General features: G+C 40.3%; 1 protein-coding gene across 1 annotated transcript in view; it reads right to left on the bottom strand.

Moving 5' to 3' along the window:
- Nucleotides 1-271: 271 nt before the first annotated feature.
- LOC100220978 (cytosolic phospholipase A2 epsilon) overlaps nt 272-21,074 on the bottom strand; it is a 32,400-nt gene continuing 11,597 nt past the window's right edge. Inside the window, exons 5-22 of the mRNA XM_072930648.1 lie at nt 18,106-18,242; nt 17,177-17,305; nt 16,472-16,512; nt 16,316-16,358; nt 15,807-15,870; nt 14,685-14,854; nt 14,477-14,566; nt 13,714-13,751; nt 12,535-12,670; nt 10,950-11,086; nt 10,427-10,652; nt 8,659-8,773; nt 8,102-8,239; nt 7,057-7,164; nt 5,836-6,024; nt 4,888-5,054; nt 3,962-4,148; nt 272-1,080 (exon numbers count right to left, since the gene is read on the bottom strand). Coding sequence (XP_072786749.1) covers nt 770-1,080; nt 3,962-4,148; nt 4,888-5,054; nt 5,836-6,024; nt 7,057-7,164; nt 8,102-8,239; nt 8,659-8,773; nt 10,427-10,652; nt 10,950-11,086; nt 12,535-12,670; nt 13,714-13,751; nt 14,477-14,566; nt 14,685-14,854; nt 15,807-15,870; nt 16,316-16,358; nt 16,472-16,512; nt 17,177-17,305; nt 18,106-18,242 — 2,426 coding nt within the window. The 3' untranslated portion in view covers nt 272-769. The remainder of the gene's footprint in view (nt 1,081-3,961; nt 4,149-4,887; nt 5,055-5,835; nt 6,025-7,056; nt 7,165-8,101; nt 8,240-8,658; nt 8,774-10,426; nt 10,653-10,949; nt 11,087-12,534; nt 12,671-13,713; nt 13,752-14,476; nt 14,567-14,684; nt 14,855-15,806; nt 15,871-16,315; nt 16,359-16,471; nt 16,513-17,176; nt 17,306-18,105; nt 18,243-21,074) is intronic.

The following is a 21,074-nucleotide window of genomic DNA, read 5'->3' on the forward strand; positions in this document are numbered from 1 at the left end:
ATCAATATTAAAGAACATTTGGTATTATCAATAGCATTTAAATTCAGCTTGCTAAAACAAATTAATATGAATTGATGCTTGTATAGATGGGTCTTAGTTGTAATCCTAAACTCAAGGGGTTCCAGAATCTTGAACTAGCTTACATCTAGGTCTGGAGCAGGTATACATTCTTCTTCAATAATTTTTTTCAGCAGCTATGAAATGTCCGTATGTTTTCTTTGTCTTGCTAGTTGAGGAAGAAGCACCTAAAATAAATGGCTGAAACATGTACTTGATAGGAAAACTATTTATTTGCTGTAACTCCTACTCAGAAGTAGTGGTTTATTATGTAAATTTAATATTTATTTACATTCACATAAAGATTTCTTAGTTCACAAACGGCTTCCTTGATCTTTTTTTTACAGACAATGGGTTTTGTTCTCTGCTGCATTTCTGGCCCGGCAATCCTTGGTTTCTATAGCACAGGTAGAACACAAACAGCCACTGTAAACTTCCTCACACTTCCTTGTCCATGCAGTTTGGCCCTGGCCTGGAAGGTCGCTTCTGCAAGTATGGTGGAGCAGAGCCTCATCTAGCCATGCTCCTGAGGTTGTCAGTGAGGGAAGCAAATGAGTTCATTAAGGAAAAGCTGTTTTTTTGAGTTTATTCCCTCCGCTGACAGACAGGCTTAACATTTTTGATGACAAATGAAGTGCTATTCTTAGCGTTCGTTGGCTTTTCTTCACTTCCTAATAAAATTCCTTTTCTTCTTCACCAACAGGATGATGGTTTATTTTGTATGCCCTGGTGCTGGGCAGTCAGCCAAGTGCTGGGTTCCCTCTCTGGCAGGCACACGCATGCCACAGCCACCGGGTGGTTTTTGCAGCGCTTGCTCTTTCTTATGCTGCTTTTTCCGCTCCACAGCTGTACGCAAGGCCTGAAGAATCAAATCTTTGTTGTTCTGGACATTGTAGTAACTTAGATTCACCAGTTTGTCGAAATTTTCCTCTGAATAGCTCAGATTGTTTATGTAATATGGGCCACAGGCATTGTCCACATCAACCTCACCCTCTGCCATCTCTGAGGGACTACGCTTCACACCTAACAGACAAGCAATGCCTTGGTTAATTTGCAAAAAACAATTAGGGTCTGGGTGTTTCTAAGGCATGCACAAACAATGGATCACAAACCTAAACTAAATCAGTTTTTTGTTCGACCCTGCACCGATGGAACACGGCGTAGGAGCAGGCTGAGCTTCTATCTATCCGCTAATACATAGAATAAATAGGTTCTTGGAAGGGAAGAGGTCAATTAATTTTGTTGGATTCTGAAGATTATTGGATTTCAGTACGTGCCTTTGACTGCTAAAGGACGGCTGAAGATCCTACCCATGGTCAGAGACCTGAGGAGTGGAGATCCACTGCTGTGTGGTATCCTGTAATCTCATGCCGTGGATTCACCCCAGCCAGCAGCTAAGCAACACAGCTGCTTGCTCAGTACACCCTGACCACTGGGGTGGGGAGAGAATCACAAGAGCAAAGGGAGAAAATGTGGGTGGAGATAAAGGCGGTTTAATGGGACAGAAAAGGAAGAGCAACATAATTCTCATTCCAGATCCCAAACAAGCATTATACCAGCTGCTAGGAGGAAAATTAACTCTTTCCCAGATCAAACCAGGTTCACATATGTTTTTATGCTTCCTCATCATTTCCACAGACCCTTTGGTTTTCTGACAGCTGGCGTGAGGGAAAGAGAACATTGGCAACCCAGAAATGGTAGGTAATACTGTCAGAGAGAGTATCAGAAACATAAGGATTTTTCTGTCAGTGTCCAGTGAGACCATCACATTGCCAAGAGGGCATTACTGCAGGAAACAAGCACCCTCCACAGTCACAATACCTGCACACCTGAGCCACGGCAGGGGGGTAGGCACTGGGAAAAGTCAGCATCTCCCTGACAGGACCTCATGCATTTGGGGAATCTTCTCTACCAGCATGTATCTAACAACATCAATCAAAGGATTCTGATTTTCTTGGAGGGGCTTCTTGGGGTCCAATAGATGTACTCCTCTCAGCGTTGCAGACAGAGTTACAGTGAACTGGTGCCACTCAACTGAAGCAGTCTAAGTCTCACACAGAGACCCTTTCTACTTGATTATGGAATAGCCTAACAGTACAGATGTTAACCAGTTTGAATATGTCTGTTTTACTTGTTTACTGCCCAGACTCTAAATTCCCCTTCAGAACAAGCTGATGGATGAGCTGCCTATGGAAAAACTGCCTGTTTATGTGATTGTACTAAAACCTTGCATGCTGTACAATTTAGACCTGGGCTAGGGCATGGTACTGAAGCCCTATAAATTACACTGATCTCTGCCTGTCACTAACAAAAGGAAGACATCCTTTTCCAGCCTCACAGAACCTTCTGCAGCATCCATCCTGCTGCTATAGAGGTCAAGTCTCAGGTGCAAGGTGTCAGTCCTCCCAAAAAAATCTGCCTGCACAGAGCCCTTTCATGCCAGCTCAGCTGACACTTTGCTCAAGGGGGCATGAGAGGACCCCTTCTTTCTCTTCCTGTTTAGTCTCATCTTGCAGCTACCAGCTGAACCGGTTGGGCAACACAAGCTTGCCTCAAGTGTATGCAATATGTAGATATTGTGCACGTCTTCAAATTAATTTTCTTCATACTAGCAACACCCCTTTTTAGACTCACTGATGATATGTTGACATTTAACATCTGCACATCATCAGATGTACACCTGATAGTAGATAACTGATTTAGGCTAGGCATCCCTCATTTCTGGAAATTATTGAGGGGAAGAAGGTAAGCAAACCCTGTCACAGAGAAATACAAAAGAGCAGTTCAGTATAGAAGAGCAGTACAGAAGTCAAATCTCAGCTCTCCTTCTACTTCTTTCTTCATTTTGCCTCTCTTTAGTTCTGTCTACAAAAGGCAACTGCAGAAACCAACCTTCGGGCTATCTCATCAGTGGTGAGAGCTGGAGTAGAATGGTGTGTGTACAAGCATAAATGTCCTTAGTCTATTTGAATCCTGTTCAAAACCCCAGTTGTACACCTCGAATGTGCAATGAACTCAATCGATAAAACGAAAGTACCATATTATTTTTTACAACTTACTTAATATAAAAGGATAAGGATTGATACCGCTGGGACAATAGTTTCTGCATTTGTTTTGGTTTTAAATTGAATATACCATGTACTAACCTAGAACTTCTGGCTTTCAATTGAATGTACCATGTACTAACCTAGAACTTCTGGCTTTCAAGTATACTGTTGGGCTTTGAAGTGAACTCACAATCTGAGTTAGGAATTTTAGCGTCTGGAGAAGGAGTAACCGAGGCTTTGGTAGCAAGAGAATATTATGACATGTGGGATATGGTACCAGGACTTAGAATTCATCAGTTTAAAAGTGACTGGCAATGTTGCTATTGAAACTCTTTCCATTTCAAAGGGAACAGACACTGTTGGAATGCCTCAGTGTTGTACTTTCATCACTTCATTATGCTTCACTGTTACATTTTCATCACTTTGCTAGCTCATAGTTTTGTTTTCAAGGTTATCTGCCTAACTGTAAGCCTAGAAATTATATTAAACAATTAAATCCTTGGACTCCTTGGAGTATTCTCTAACAGGAGAAGATGACAAGTATGAGAGGAAATTACGCCTGGTAATTTCTGCTACTGTAGATAAACAAAATATTGTTTTCCTCAAATAACTGCAATCTGCTTATGAAAAGCCAAAAAAATCTGAAGAGGAAAATGTGTGCCAAAGGCTAATGCCACATGCTTCTCTACTGTCCAGGAAAAATCACATATTTTAAGTTTCTTGATATGGTTCAGATCTAAGCAAAGAGAGTTCAAGCTTGTTATTACAGTGTGATCTGAAAAACAGATATATTATCCAGAAAAAAAGAGGAAGAAAGTGGCCACTGGCTGTAATGTGATGGGTAACTGTTAACTTACCAGGTGCTTTGTATTCCCTGAAGGTGTCATTTACTAGAGGGAAAAATATCACAATAGGTGTTTCTGGGCTCTCTTTATCACCAACTATGTAGCATTCCTTCAGATGTGGAGTTTCCTGATCGTCTGGCACCTTTGTAGGGAAAGGAATTCCCTGTTTCGCAAAGTATTTAGAGGCATCTTTCAGGGGCTTGTTGCCACAATCGGAAAACAAAACAAAAGAAAACATCAGAACATATGGGAAGAACTTCGAATTTGACCAAAATCTAATCTCACTGGGAATATTTGCAGGGCAAGGGATAGGTCCTGACAGATTATGGTACATATCCAATTTAGGTGTTGGCTGTTTATGGAGCCAAGCCTTGGAAGGCCAGAGTTAAGTGAGATGGATCCGAGTCCACATGCCTGTATCGGAAAATCTACATTGGCTGTGTTTCACATTTGGCTAGGAAAAAAATTGCCTTTAAACAACTTTTTATTCCTAAGGAATTTAACATTCCTAAATGCAAACTGTTGTTGCATTTATTTGCATATCTGGTCTTCTACATCAAACCCTTCTATTGTTGCAGTTATATTGTCCTGAAGGTACATGTTCCCTTGTATAGGAATATGTATTATTGCATTGAGAAATATTAGAAAATGTTTAAAGGCAATTAGCTTTATTCATTCTACTTTTGACAGCCTTCAAACCAGCTAAAACCACTTACATGTAATAAGGGGCAGGTACAGTTTACTAAATTATTACTTCCTGATAACATTTGTACTGTTCCGTAAAGATACGTGACCCCCAGTAAACATTAAACTGTTAACTTATCCACCCTTCCCAGATAGTGGGGAAAACCAAAAGTTTCTATGAGTAGAGGATCAGCCATTCTGGGGACTCAGTGATGAAACAGAGAAGTCAGTGAAGAATAATCTGCAAGACTCACCCCGGTCTGTGAGCCTGAGCTGTAGTTGAAATGCAAAATGACATCCACTTTCCTTTCTGGCCTCATAAGGGGTGGGTAACTGGTAGCAAAGGCAAATGCAGTATCAATCAGGATGAGGTAGTCTGTTGCTGTTGTCAGGTGGTTGGGCTGGGAGTCCAGCTCACAGTCTAGGAAATGAGCATGTTTTTTCAGAGAAGGTGCCCAATGCAAGGGAAGTGCTGAGGGAATTCTATTGTTGACAAAAAGGGCCTTCAACTTTTCTTGGATCCTAGACCTGCCTATATAGCTGATGGGTGCAGTTCAGTCATTTCTCAGTTCCTCATATGGCTTCCTGTTTTCACTCTTTACTCTGCAATTTCTTTGGCTTTCCTCTGACTAAAACGGGTTAACTTGGGGCCCAGGAAGATAGATTTAATTCATCTTGTGTGTGACTCTGATCAGGTTGATGTGGTTTTTTGTTTCCTTTTATTTTTTTTTCTTTTCTGTTAATCTGAAACAAATTAAAATGGCACCTTGCTCTCTCAACACAGTAAAAAGACTAAATATGTTGGGTGCCTTGCTCACTATGAGAAGCAGCACACAGCTACAATGAATATCTAGTGCCAGACTGAACAAAAAAATTCCCTACCTGGATGACAGGGAATACTGTTATAAAGATAATATCTTACTTAGAAGTAAAAATGTAACAGGAAACAAAGCTTTCTGCCACATCCCTTAAGCATGGGTGACTCGGGATTCTTCTCACCTATCAGTCATGAGACTTTATGAATTTTTTAAAAGAACTTATTTTGCAGTCTCTCCTGCTGGCTATTCCTAGCTTTCAGCGACAAACAACTTCAAATTCTATCAGAACAAAACAAAAAAGCAGCTTGATAACTTTTTAAGGATTGTTTCTTTTTCACAAGGACGTTTTAAACTATAACTCAAAGCGGGGTGTTGTTACCATACCTTTCCACTTGGAAAACTCGCTCTCTAGGTAGTTGTTGTTTATCTGGAAGCCTTTCAGGAAGTTATGGATTTCTGAGGCTGCTGGACGTAACATTGCAACATCTCGGAATATTTCTGAAAAGCTGTCAGGAGGACAAACCACTCGAGTATCCAGCTCATTTGGTCTTGTGGGGAATATGGCTTCATCATCTGCAGAAGAAAGAATAACAGATTATATATGTGGTTCCACTGTTGAAGTCAACCTATGCAATCATCCTTTGGCTTAATATGTTTGGAAAACTTGGACTTCTTTATCTGTTTACTTTCAGGATTTTCACAAATCTTTTTTTTTTTTTTTTTTTTTTTTTTAGCTAAGCTTTGAAAAATCCCTTTCTTCTTCTCACTTCACAATGATAAATGCTTTATTTGTACTGCAAAAGGCTCTACCTCACCTACTACAAATTTCTTTGCTTTTCTATGATTTTATCCATTAAATGTCTTGCACTTTGTCTTCCTTTGCTACTCCATGCCACATTTTCTCTCTCAGACACATAAAAGGCCACACAATAACAATCTCTCAGCCACGCAAACATAATTAATGTTCCTCACTAGCAAATACAGAATCCTTGATTTAACAACCAGAAATTACTCCCTTACAAGTACTTAGAAGATAAAATAAGTAAGTCTTTTTGAAATACTTCTCTTCCTTGTCATCTTTTCTTTGTAATGTGCTTATCTTGTGTATTTGACCTTGAAATCTGCTCCTGCAGATATGTCCTAATTTTGTATCATGTTTTGCAAATGTCATCCTTATGATAGTTTGGAATTACTTCCAATAGTACTGAAGTTTGTTTTGTAGAATTCAGAGATGCAAGGATGTTGTTTACTCTCATTTCTCTGATGCTTCAACTTCTGAGAGAGGAGCTGGAAGGTTGTGGAATGCTATGTGAACATCTTCCATCTACAGGGATATTTTCCTCTAGGTGTACCCTCGTGCTGAGAAAACATCTCATAAGAAGGCCATTGTCTCTTTTATTTGTCTGTGATGGATCCTGTGGGTACTTTTCACATACAACTGAAATAATTGCTATACATGACATGAATTTCCTTCTGGTTTGCATGTGGATAATTGAAATTCCTGAAGAGAATGTTCTAAAGGGGATTTGAAAAATTCAGCAAGAGAGTAGCAGCACAGAGGGGAAAAGAAAGATAAAACAAAAGAGTCACATAAGAATAACCCACCTATGTCAGTAATTTTGTCTCGTGTCCATTTGTGCCAGAAGTCTTCTGAATTAACAGATATATACCAAGCATCCATGAGATTCAAGGAAAATACACTGCTCCAGATCCCTGTGGCACAGGATGTATTTGACAGAAAATAAATGGGGTGCAAAGAAATTTGATGTAAACCTTTCAAATAACTGTGTCACTGGACACTTCAGTATCCAGAAGAAACTGAACACTTCAGTGTCCAGACACTTCAGTGTCCGGGGCAGAAATGTCCCTGCATCATTCTAGAGAAGGTATGAAGAAAGTGCCAAGGGGTACAAAGGGGTTGGTGACCTGAGAGCATTTCTGATCTCAGAAGGGAAGACCTGGGTCCTTACCAGAAACTGTAGCCAGGGACAGAGAGATTCTAAGTTGCTTCCTTACACCTCACCATTAGCTGTAGTGAAATCTCCACACAAGCAAAAAGTTTCAGCTTCTCAAAAAAACCCCTGAAACTTCCTTTTTCCTTTATGCAGTTGGTGGAAGTAGAAAGAACAATGAGGCAAGAGATTGCTTTCACAAAGGGAAGAAAGATTTCCTTACTGCTTTCACTTTTTTATGCAAGAGGGGAAAAAAGATAAATATTACGACCTATTTGCACTCTGAAATGAAAATTTTATCTTAAGAATTAATCAGAGCTAGATGTGGCAGGAACTTTGTAGATATAAAGGTATATTTTAGAGACTCAGGCTGCAGGAGAAACCAGTGATTTAATGTAGCAGCAATGATGCGTAACTTTTGTTGCTGACAAATATATATAGGTGAAGGTCTCCTGTCAGTAAGCATAACTAGAGATTAAATCAATAAATCTGTTAAGATGAATAAGATCACAGAGAAAATGAAAAATTCTGCAGATTGTGACCTGTTATGAGTTCTGGTATTTTACCACATCTGCTATTTATATCTGCTATTTATCTGCTCCTGGCAGATAAAAATGCACTAATTGTTTAATTTCAGAAGAGAGGTTTGTGCAGCAGCAGATTATATTATACTACTTTTTCCCAAAACAACAAATCACCTTCCAAAAAGCAGATTCTGGATTCTGGGACTTTCTTCATCAGGCGGCCCATGAAGAACTCGCTGCCAAAATCTTCTGCAGGAATGAAGGCGCCATATTTTGGGAATCCTACCTCATAAGGGGTGAATTCCACCCATTCTAAAAGAAAAGGCATAAGACAGACTGATTACAGCAGCAGAGACATAATTATTTGAATAAAACATTATATTGGCCAGGTTAAGGCAGACTGGTTTCTAATTAATGCCCTTTGCAAGCAGGTATGTATTCACTGTACATTTCACAGTGGTGAACATGCTGAATAAATTGTCCTCTTACATCTGTATGTCCTTAGAAACTTTTTTATAGTTTCTACAGAAGGGCATAATGTCTTCTGTTGTCCTGCTTTTGATCCTGGATACTGAATTATACTAAGGTCTTCAAAATATTAACTATTATATTTCTCCTCTGAGGTGGATTAGCCTGTCAGAGTATTTGTGCATTGAATTGATATCCTTATCTAATCCTAAATTGACCCCAATTGGGATTAAATGTTGAATGCAATTCTGGAGTATTGTTACCTCTAAAATCCTGGTCGCTGATTTTATCCTTCACATTGAGAGAGAGGTAGATGGGCAGGGGGTTTTGACCCTGATTTAGTGCCTGCTGCTGATCTGTGAGCTTATGGCAGTCCTCCTGTTTGGAAGAATGACATCTGAGAACAAATGGATGACACAAAGAGCCTCTCACTTCATCTAAACCTGGTTTCTGACAATGAAGTGCACATATGACTCCAACTAGGATGCTCCCCAGTTTCTTAGTTCAGAAGGGTGATGTTTACCCTATCCCTGCCCCAACGCTTCTGCACACAAATAATCCTAAATTCATATGTTGAAAGACTATGGTAAGGAGAAAATGCTGTTACCCAGATTTTTTATTTCAGAATGTCTGGGAATATTTGAAAAGCACTCTTGACAGGAAATATTTCATTATGAAAGAGTAAAGCACTCTGTGACTGCCCAGAAAAACACCTTTTCCTCAGACCTGTGACAGAGACAAGGCTGATACAGAGTTAGTGTTCCGCAAGCCTTAGCCCTTCTGCTGCAGAGCTCAGGCAGGGTGGAAAGGGCGGGATGGTTTGGGAGCAGAACCAAGGTTTCTGAGTGTGCTCCTACAGGCAGAGCTGCAGGTGCTCCCCCTCCGTAAAGCAGCCCATGGAAGGATGGCTGTGCCACCAATGCCACCAGGCTTCCCTTGAGCTTTTGTTGGTCAGGGGACAGGGCTGTGGGGATACTTGCAGCTCCCTGCTGAACACAATCCCTGGGAGCCTCTACCACTGTGCTATGACCAGGCAGTAGAAATGTGGATGTGTGTAGAGTTAATCATATTACAGGGGGAATTTCTTTTTCTCATTCTAAAGTATAAATGGCCTAGTGGGAAAGAAATACTCATGAAGATTAAAACAGAGCCTGAACACAGCTCTTGATGGAAATGTTTGCAGAGTGATGTCTTATTAACAGCTCAGAGATACTGTCTTTGGGCTTGTGATTTTCCTTTGCCTTGCCTTATTGTGCAGCTCTTTTAAAAGAATGGCTGGATTTTCATTCAAATATTTACATGTGAATTCACAAAATCACAGAATGGTTGGGGTTGGAAGGGCCCTTAAAAGTCACTTAGTTACAATCCTATGGCCGTAGGCAGGGACACCTTCCACAAGACCAGGTTAGTATTCATCCAACCTGGTCTTAAAGACCTCCAGGGATGGGGGTCCACAACCTCTCTGGGAACCTGCTCCTGTGTCTCACTACCCTCATAGTGATGAATTCTTCCTAATACCTAATCTAAACCTACCCTCCTTGACCTTAAGGCCATTTCTCCCTTGTTCTACCACTACATGCCCTTGTGAATAGTCCCTTTTAGATTCTGTGAGGAATAAATTAAAATATGTCCATACTGTAAGTTTCCTGTTATTTCTTTTCACTCCCATCCTTTCCGTACCAGAAGAGGTACCTTCTGTGAAGTTAAGATTTGTATAATACAGCTAACAAGCATAATGAAAGCCAAGGTACATGCTTTAGGCACCTATATGAAAAACAAACAAGCAAAAAAACTTATTTTGAATAAGAGTGAAAAAACATTGGCATGTCTTGCCCAGAGAATTTGTGGAGTTTTCAACTGTGGAGTTATTCAAAGCTCATAGTTCAGGGTAGCTGGCCCTTCCTAATCCTGCTTGGACAAGATGAACTTCAGAAGTTCCTTCCAATCTCAACAAGTTTTTATTTACTGTCTTTCCCCACTGCTGTATTCACTAGACATTCAAATCTGAAGAGAAAGGTGATGTTACTGTACCTTATCATGTAACATGGTTTCAATGATGAGTCCCCACAGATCCGTGAAACACAGCTGATGTCCTTCCTGTTTCCTCTGGCGCAACTCTTCCAAATAGTATTTCAGACGATCAGGGGCAAAACAAGTAACAAACTTATTTTTAAGTACATGCATTCGGGCTTCATTGAGGGTTTCCTTGAGATCCTTTTGGGACCAGTCAGGATCTTCATACAAGTTTGACATGGTCCTAAAAAAACAAATAAAAAAAACCCACAAGGAAAAGTATGAGCTGTGAAGCAGAGCTTTGGGAAATTATGGAGGTTTGTGTATTGTGTCTTCATTTATATGAAAAAACACCATGTGTTTGGTACTATCCACATATTTAATTAATTGCAGATGTTGTAAAATATCCACTGAAAGAGACAACAACAAAAAAGCCACAGCAGGAAAAGAAAGACTTTTCTTGATAATCAAGCTCATATAACTCAATATCACTCCTTGATGTCAATTATGGAAAATTCCTGTGTTCTTATCTTGGTCTTACCATGTTGTTCCAGACAGACCAGTGATATATGAGACACAGTCCAAGACATTCATTTCCTGCACACTGAGGAGGTGAGCATACAGGGCTGTCAGAGCTCTGGTTCCACCTCCTGTTGTCATGATTGCCACCACAGGTACCTGTTCAATTCCAAAATACACACGTTTAGTGACAGATCTGAGAAGGGACAGAGATATCTCTGATTAGAAGGAGAAATTTACAGCACTGATAAAGTAGTGAAAACATGCCACCAGTACAACGTGAAAAAAAACCTGAATTAAAAATGAGGCATGTAAGGAGTAAGAAATATTTCATATTTCCTTTTGTCAAGAAGCTCTGCAATAGAACATGAAACCCATTATCACATTATTACTGCTCTGTTTGAAAACCATTAACACAGGGCAGCAAATAATTAGAGAAAGTGGTACGTTCTTTCATCTGAATTAGATTGTTATCAGACCAGAATATATCAGTGGTGTCTCACAGTTTCCATGTAAACAATAATAATTTCTATTTTCCTGAATTTTGCTGAAATTATTGTACTATTATTCCACAGGCCATATTAGAAATGTCAACAACTGATGGATTTAAGAGCACAGGCAGTTCAGAACCCCTGAACCCAGGGGCTGGTGACACCATTCCATTTTAAAGTTTCTGGAGGGACAGAGATACCATGCTCACTCCACCTACCACATATGCATATACAGTACTAGGCATGCAATGAGCTGCAATTACTTGCTTCTGTGATTATACAGAAATCCATGGACTGGCAGTCTTAGAAATGGAATTGATTCATAAACATGAATTGGCTTCTTTAACAGTAAAGACAGCTGCTGTGCATTGGAGTGAATGAATGTCACATACAAATCAGAAGAATATAGAGAGATTGTATGTTCTGCAGGGAAGTATGGGCTCTATATCTGAGGGGACTGGAATGACCCATGGCTTAGTGCTGGCATTGAAGGGCAGAGTCTGGTGTCTGAAAGGTCCAACTGTGCAAGAAAAGCTGAACTCGGTTTAGGTCACAACAAGAAAAATTTATCATGTCTGCATTTGAGTTTAGGCTTCACACTCCAGTCATTTGTGCATAATTAAAAAGAAGAGAAACATTATTTTCCCCTGCCTTAAAATTTCTGTTATCAATTCTGTTTGCTGAGTGAGAACATGCTGAGCAGATGAAGTCAGACTGGCAGTGTGCTATGTTCACACAACAGGAACCTAAATGGTGGCACAAAGGATACACAAAATAAAATCCAGTTTTAACCGTGAGGGAATGAAGTGCTGAGTCCACTGTTCAGTTCGGGAAAAAAAAAAAAAATAAAATCTGGCTTTGGTTCTGAGAGCACCAAGCCCTTCTCTACATTGTGGGGCAGACTGCTGGACACAAGTAGATTCTCTAAATTCAGGGCTAGGCTTTTTATTAATGTTTATGTTGAGTACTCATTTCTTCCCTAGAACAGAGAAAAGAAGTCAGCCACTGAGAAAAGAACTCAGCTGTAGCTTGTACATGAAACTACAGGGTTTCCAAACAAATGTGCCCATCAATGCTATCTGTGCAGAAAGCAGAGGACAATTATGTCTCAGATACCTCATCGTCCTGCAAATCCTCCTCCAGGTGGAGAATGTCCTTCAAAGCAGCTGCGACCACCTTCTTCCTCTTGCGGATGAAATCCTGTTCCTGGGCACACAGATCAAACCCCAGGCGTACGTCTAGGTCTTCCTGGCTGGAGCAAGGATCAGGTATCGTACATCACATTTGGAGTCAAAGCCAGCATTTTAATTGCTTTACTTCATAAATAGACATGCCTTCACTACCAGGTCTATATAAAGCAAAGGAGGACGATATTAAATTTTCTGTTTTTTTCTTGGAGAAAAACAGTCCATCTGCCTTTGAACTGAAAGGATTTTTTTTTTTTTTCTCCCTGACAAAGATGCCTGGAATTAAATATAGCCATAAACAACAGGCGTTCCTTTTCAGACATAAATCCAGAAGCCTGCAGAGGGCAGTGTTTCGAAGATGGCTTTTAAAAGAAGTGCAAACTTCCACTGATAGCTCTGGAAACGTTGTACTGAAGTTGTATATTTGTATGATTAGATGTTCTTTTGATACTTATAAGCACTACATTTTTGCTTTGAAAGCTGCTATGAAAATCTTGCATAGGCTTCTAAGGAAGAAGTTTTTAAATGGCACCTGAAACTGCATTTATATTTCATAGCATATTTACATAATATGCTATGAAATAAACAGCATGATGGAAAGAGCATCTGCTTTTCTGAAAGTACTCTTCTATTACAATAGGGAACATAAGGTAACATATCCATCTTATAAATTTTACTAAGGACTGAACAATATTCCAAAACACGCAGTGTGTTTCCTTGGTTTAGAAATAAGCAATCACTTCACTGAATTTATTTGCACTTATCTCATTGAGTGGACATTAAAACAATAAACACAGGTACATTTATTATTCCCATTTTTTTCCACATCTTAGAGCACATGTATGTATACCATATACCTGTATGTATACCATACACAGTATGAATAGAAAATTGGTGTGTTCTTTAGAAAACCTTTTCTTAACTCCCTATCCCATTACAAAAACTCCATTGCTAAAAATCTTTGCATTCTGTACTGAGTGTATTTTATTTTATAGTCTGAAATGAGGATGGACCAGCATTCAGGACAAAGGCAGTAACAAAGGGATTGGAACTTGAATTACAACTATCTAAATACAAAGAACCAAGGGGAAAACCACAGGTGTCTTACCATTTTTTCACCTTAAGGAGCAAATCAAAATTTCTGTGCTGAAAATTGAAAAAGTAAAATGATGAATATTGATCTTTTGTTTAAAATAGTCCCTTTTCCCCACTCAGACTGAGACATAGATCTTTTGGGTCATCATTACACCTACAAAACTCTGAATCTCAAATAACTCAGATCTCTTCTCAATATCTCAATAGTAACCAGAGATGTGCACTGATTTAATAGATAAGACTTCAGTACACTGTCATCTGTCATCCACATGTTATCTCTCTCATAAAACTCAGTGTAGCTTGCCTGGTACTGGTTAGCTACACAAATAAATACCAGAAGAGCTGCAGTGCTACACCTCACCTCCCTGGAAGGATCCCCCACTGAAGATGGGTGTTGAAACCAGAGCATCTCACATAACAATGTCAGATACAAGGGGAAGCCTGAGAGGCTGAGCACCCCACATTTGAGGCTCAGGTTTGCTTCCTGGGGCAGTGACCCTGGCTGCAGCCTTACCACTCTGTCCCAATGGCACCCAGTCACCTCCTGCTTCATGAAGGACATGGACAATATAAGGAGCATGAACAACAGCTTAGGTATTTTTATTCTTCCTCCTTTTCCCATGGATTTCCCATTTTATTTTGCTCCAAATAATTCAATTCACTATGCATTGCCCTAGGTTGGAGGGAGGTTAGAAAACAACTGTCTCTGCTTCGTGCAAATCAGAAAGAATTCTAAAAAGCTTGCAAAGGATTCCCCGTGGTCAGCAGACACTCACCTCACCAACTACTTCCTGCTCCGAGGGGAGTGACTTCAGAGGGATTGTCAAGGGGACACTTCTCCTTGATCCACATGACATGCAAGCACACTGAAAAGGAACATGGAGTGCTTGTTGGTTAAACCAGAAGTTTTCCTCTTGCTCCCTACTTACACATAAATATCAGGTCATAGAACTGTGTTGTCTACCATGTTCTGGGGTAACGTACAAAGGTGGGAAGCTTCCTCTTCTTTCTGAGTACAACATCCAGGGAGGGTTGCTTGTATCTGGCATAGTGGAAGAAAGTGGGATCTGGGAGAGGGGAGCGGGAGTCACAGCCCACTGAAACTGTCTGAGTTTCTTCAAAGGATCCTCTCACTGTAAATGTTAGCTCATTCTCTAAAACAATGAGATAAAATGCATACACAAAGTTACTTATAATTGTAAAATAAAGAGAGAGGGGGAAAAAGAAGCAAAAGGTAGCTTTGAACAAATTCCTTTTCCTCTTCCTTTGTATTTGGAAAACTATCTTCTAAAAGTGATCCAAACCCCAAACATTTCAGGTGACTGCATCATTATAATGTGCTGAGCAAGAAATCAGATGGGAACGTGACACGGATGGCACTGAATTTTAGATTGCTGCTTTTCTGTTGCAGTTTCATCAAGGCACAGTGAATACAACCAGGTACTTTGCATAGTAAATCATCCTCATCCCAGGCCAAATAATGAGCTGAAGAAGTTTTCAGTCCCCTAAAATAAGATCTGACTCTTATGAGCAGCAGGTGACCCTATTTATATGAATAGTTCAGCTAATCCTGCCAGTGTGCATTATGCATGCTCTGAGATTGCCTACCAGATCCAGCCCCTCAGGGGATGTGGGCAGAGGAGCTTCTAGATTCTGAATCTTGACCAGGGTCAGGCAGGAGCCAGCTGCTGAGTGGCTAACTCCTGCAAAAAATGAGGTGTTTCTGTGCACATGTGTAAGTTGAAGTGACAGAGATCCTGTGCAAAGTTAATGCTATAATATAACCATAATACTTTAAAAAGGAATTAAGCTTCTTCAGGGTTTAGCAATACTGCAGCAGAGGTTTGCAGAATATCAGCTTGGGTTTTAGATACCTTCTGTATAATCATCTGATTCTAATTGTTTCTAGTCTGGCACAAGACTCCCCATGAAGTCAGAACCCTGAACCTATACCTGCTGCAGGACCGGTGACATTCCCTATTGCAAATTTTGTACAAATCACCTTAAATGATCAATTAAAGCCTTAGTATTTTGCTGATGCAATGTCCAAGTCTTGTTAGAGACAGTAATATCACCCATATTTATTTTAAGAAGTAATAATCTTACCTGAAAAATGCTTCTTTTGCCTCCTGCTGTCCAAGTGAACTTCCAAACAGGCTTCTTCACGACACTGTGGTAGGTGTGATGAGGACAGAGAATTAGGTAACTCATCCAGCCACCTCACCACCAGTGCTGGTAGATGTTGAAAGAATCATTGTAGGAAAGGTCATTGTTTGAATGGGGGGGGGGGGGGGGGGGGGAGGGGGGCAGCCGTGTTGGACACTTTTGCCAGACACAGTGAATGTGAGAATTAATTTATTGTCACATGGGAAGATGGTGCTATGCTAAACACATTGTCATTTTCAATGGATGCAGAAAAAATAAGGGAAAATCATAATAGTCAGAAGGCTCTTCTAAGATCATGCTGTTCTCCTTAAAGATAAAACTCCTAGGAGAAAGTATCACTGAAGAATGAAGACTTGCAATGTTTCTCTCACTGATATTATAGTCAGCTATAGTAAGGAATGATGTGGGAAAGAAGAAAAGAAGACAAAAAACCCCAAACATTATTTTACCACTATTGCCCCATTTGTGATGATGGTTTCAGGAGGATCCTGTCTGGAAAACAAGAACAAATAATATATATTTATAAACAATATATTCTGGATCATGTCTGGATACTGCACTAATGCATAACTCCAAGCTACCAACAGTAATGGGGTTTTACTCACATGGTCTCCAATACAAACTCAACTTCCAGCTTCTCCTTCCCCTGAAAAAAAAAAAAAAAAAAAAAAAAGAGAAACTGTCTCAAGTAGCATGTGTAGAGATTTTCAAAGTGACCTTAATTTTTGCAGGCATCGTGTTTACATTTAATAAGTAAAAATATTCTGTTTTGTACTTGCTATTATCAGCATTAAAGGACCACGGGATCTTTTTCTTCCCCAAGGAACTCAACTGTATTTGAACAAAGGGTGTTCAGTGCTTAAAATCTCCCTAACAAACCTATTTCACACTTTTTTCTCTGCCAGCTTCCATGTGCTGAACGTGATATTCTAAGGCTTAGTGTTTAGGAAAATATTGTGGAAACAGGCCATTTCCCTGTGCTTGCATTCTTTTTTGTTTTTATAGTCTTTGTGAGGATTAGATAAACTGTTATTTTCCATCAGATTGTTGAAAGTGCAAAGCTTCCCTAAAATTGCATCTACTCTGGGGCTTGCAAATTTGGCCATGACCTGTGCCAAAGGAAACCAACAGGAATTTGAGAAGGTCATCTATTTTGCACTGATGCGCAGTTTCCAGGGTGCTAATAAATTTTGCTACATCTTTTCCACCAAGCTGGTCCTGGCGGTAAAACCAGAAGAGAGAGTGCATCTCTTTAACAGAGGGGAGAGAATGGACATCAAGCTGTACTAAATGTCTCACCAAGCTCTTACCTCTGGGGTTAGTGGGAATGCTGTAAAAACTCTTTCCCCAAGGGGGATTTTAGCTACATCAAAAAGCACAATTGCACGGTCATCATCATGAATGATGTCATCATCAGAAACAGTAATTTCCAGAACATTCTAGGAAAAGAAATTAAAAATATCCAATTCACTAGCATGTATGACATACAAAAAATATGACATTCTGCAGCTCTTCCAGGCTTAGTGTCTGCTTTACAGCGAGGAAATAGAAAAGAATTTATGAAAAAGTGTGAGAAGGAAGAGTAAGAAAGCAAGTAGAAAGAATCAGATTTTAGTCTTATCAATTAAAGCTGAACTGACATCTTGTTTGGGTCAGCTGTTATGCTTTTAAGTAGATCTCATAAAAAATGCAATCTTCTAGGGAAGAATATGGATTACCAAAACTCCTATATTGCTTCATATCAGCAGGGGCAACAGAGATTATTTCATAGCAATAATCACCCTTCTAGGTCCTTGGACATTCTGCTTTCAGCTACCTGTTCACAGGTATTTGAGTGTAGTTCAATTATCAGGAGCAAACTGAGTAAAAATTTTAATCATACTAGAATTTGGCATCATCTCCTGCCATTACTTCGCGTCCTTTCAGAAAAAGATGTGGTTTTCTGTTACAGGGTAATTTTATATTTTAATTTCAGTTTCTCTGTGTTGTCACTGTCGTGGGTCCCATCAGCCTTCCCCAAGGAGGTCAGACTCTCATTACCCATATGTAAATAACAACACTCTGTTAGGGGTAAACTGGATTCCAGCAAAGACAGAATTGTTTTGCTTCAGCTTGTGTGGGGAATTTTAAGTAAACTCAGAAATGCACTAGGAGATATTTCTAGTTTAGGGGTTTTGGGCTAAACTGAGAGACACTGCACAGAGATTAGATAAAAAAAGAGAGGTTTTAGGTTGTTTACCTTGACTTTTCTCTGTATCCGGAAGTAGAAATTTTCGTTCCACACAGGATTTCTGCAGTTTTTGATGGTTTTGGTGTGGAATATTTCATCTGAAGCTGTTGGCAACCAGAGCCTCACATAGCAATCAGACTGGCTCACTGCAGAAACATAAGCATAAAGTATCAGGCAGAGGAGGCACGATACAAGCAGTGGAGACATTGAAGCGTTCTATAGCTCAAACATGGGTGAGAGATGACCAGCTCTTTCTGACAAACATTGGCCAAACCAGGAAGATAGAAATCACACAGCTGGATAAAATGAATTTGTTCATCTCAACACTATTCTTAATAAGCAGTGTATTCAAACAATTAAGCATAATCTTGAACATTCAAAGAAAAAATACAATCCTAGCCAGCAAATAGAACAGTGTGAATATTCAGAAGTCTTGTATTGCTCCATATTAACAAAATTTGGTAGGCAAAACTGTGACAGAGGCAGCAGAGCATTGACTTCAGACCCTGAGAGGGATTGCACAAAAATTGTCTCTGCAGCAATCAAACTTCATGAGAAATATCAAAATAATCAGTCTGATTCAGATAGTAGATGTCTGACATACCTGGTTATTAACTCTTTATGACAGAAAATTAATTACTCCAGTGACCTTGATCCTGGTCTCCCTAGGCGGGGTAGGAAGGGAGAGGCCTACCAGCAATTCAAGAGCCCAGCAGGAGCTGGAACCATTTCCTGGTGTTTGCTGATGCTTGAAGGACAAAGAATCTAATTCCTACTTCACATCTCTTCCCAGGAAAAGTGAAGTGGCAGAAAGGATTTGCATCTCGTGGATGGAGGGAGTGGAGTGAGGCTGCACTTGCTCTCTGTTACCATCTCCCAGAGATCCTGAGCCAAGTGAGCACCAAGGAGATTCCCAGACCTTGGACAGGAACTTTTCCAGTGGCAGCTAGAAGGGTTGATCCATCCTGCTCTGTAAACACAGGCTTTTGCCAGAAGAGGAGGAGCCTGGTGATGACTTCTTCAGGATACATTGCTTTGGGATATTTTGCCTAAAAATAAGGTGTTGCCTGAAATCCAGAGACCCTGTGACTGTGACATCTTCAGGGGAGGGTGCCTGTCAATTAGGGAGATCCCCATGTAACACTTTGTGCTGAATTTTGAAGGAGTTTCTTGACACTGCCAGGAGTTTTCTCTCTAGAAAGCAGTAGATTGCCTGTCTTTGAAATTATTTCCACTGACAATATTTCAGAGTCTCAGATTTTAACATAATGGAGGTGACAGGATAATATGTTGACTTTGGCAATTACCAGTACAATACTTAATTTACTAGAAGTGGGAGGGCTGTGCTTGCTGATCTCTCTGATAACTGAAAGTCCTGCCCTCACTGTGCTGCCTGACAGCCTGCTGAGCTGTGCTGTACTCATCCTGATAAATGGTATCACTGCCTCTGATCTAGAGCAAAGAACTAAATGTGGCTTCAGGGCATCTGGACCATCCCTCCTCTCATTAATGCTCACACAACTGCCAATCTCAAGCGTATCAAAAACATGAATCCAGCATCTCCAAAGCTGCCAAACTGCGGGGGGGGGGGGGGGGGGGGGGGAAATGTAATTCAGAAACTAACATTTCTGGACTGATTTAAGACATAATTTCTCCCCCTTTTAGTTTCTAGCTATCATAGATCACAGGAAGGTCACTTTTCTATATTTTTGCTGTTCTTGCAAAGGCACATTCTTTTCCTTTCTCTTTCTTCAATAAAACAAAAATGGTCTTGAAAACCAAAATGCTTTGCCCTTATTTTAAATCTCATTTTTTCATCACATACTGTATAAAATAAGATCTGTGATAGAACTGACAAAGCTGGCAGTACAAAAGCTCTGATACAAGCATGAATGGACAGCTGCAGTATTTATTAATGTCTTTTTTTACTGTTTTATCTTGAATTTACTGATTTTCTGGAGTGTTTTCTTTGGCAAAATATCTTCATGAGACTACTTTCTAAAATTACTGTTCAGTATGTGTGTTGATTTCATAAATATTTATGTAAAATCAGCTATTGAAAATTCTTTGTCAAACTGATGAAGTACAGAATAGATACATGGAAAGTGAGGTGGATTAAAAACTGGTTTAACCAGCAGGGTCAAGTAATTGTGGTTGGCAGCACAAAGTACAGTTGGAGGCCAGTCTCTGCTGGTGCACCCCAGAGGCTGATAGTGGAGCCAGGGCTGTTTAAAATCTGTATTAACAATGTGAGTGATGAGACAGAGGTCAGCTTCAGCAAGTCTGCAGGTGGAGCAACACCTGGGGGAGCAGTTGACACCCCGAAGGCTGTGCTGCCATTCAGAAGGACCTGTGCAGGTGGGAGGACCAGGCCAACATGAGCCTCATGAAGTTCACTGAGGGAAATGCAAAGTCCTTCACAGGATGAGGCAGAACCCCAGCAGCAGGAGGGCTGGGACTGACCAGCTGCACAGCAGCTCTGCAGAGAGGCATCTCTGCATGTTAGTGGGCAGCAGATTGAACATAAGCCTGAGCTGTCCTTATGGCAAGTGAGGCCAACAGCCTCCTGAGCTGCACCAGGAGTGTTGCCAGCAGCTGGAAAGGTGGTCCTTCCTCCCTGCTCAGCACTGACAAGGCCACATCTCTGGGTTCCCCAGTACAAGAGAGGTAAGGATGTGCTGAAGTGAGCTGAACAAAGAAGTCCAGAAAGAGAATGGGGGAATGGATCATCTGCTCTGTGGGGAGCAGCTGAGAGAGCTGAGACTCTTTAGCCTGACACAGAGAAGGCTTATGGGGTCTTATCAATTTCTGTAAATACCTGATCAGGGGAGAGGAAAATAAATAAGTCTGAGTCAGACCCTCTCTGTGGTGCCCAGTGAAAGCAAAAGGACACAAACCAATATGCAGGGAATCCCACTGAAACATAAGTAAAAATTTAATTTTTACCTTGACATTGTAAACACCAACACACACTGTCA

This window comes from Taeniopygia guttata, chromosome 5, assembly GCF_048771995.1.
Source record: "Taeniopygia guttata chromosome 5, bTaeGut7.mat, whole genome shotgun sequence".
Lineage (NCBI taxonomy): Eukaryota > Metazoa > Chordata > Aves > Passeriformes > Estrildidae > Taeniopygia > Taeniopygia guttata.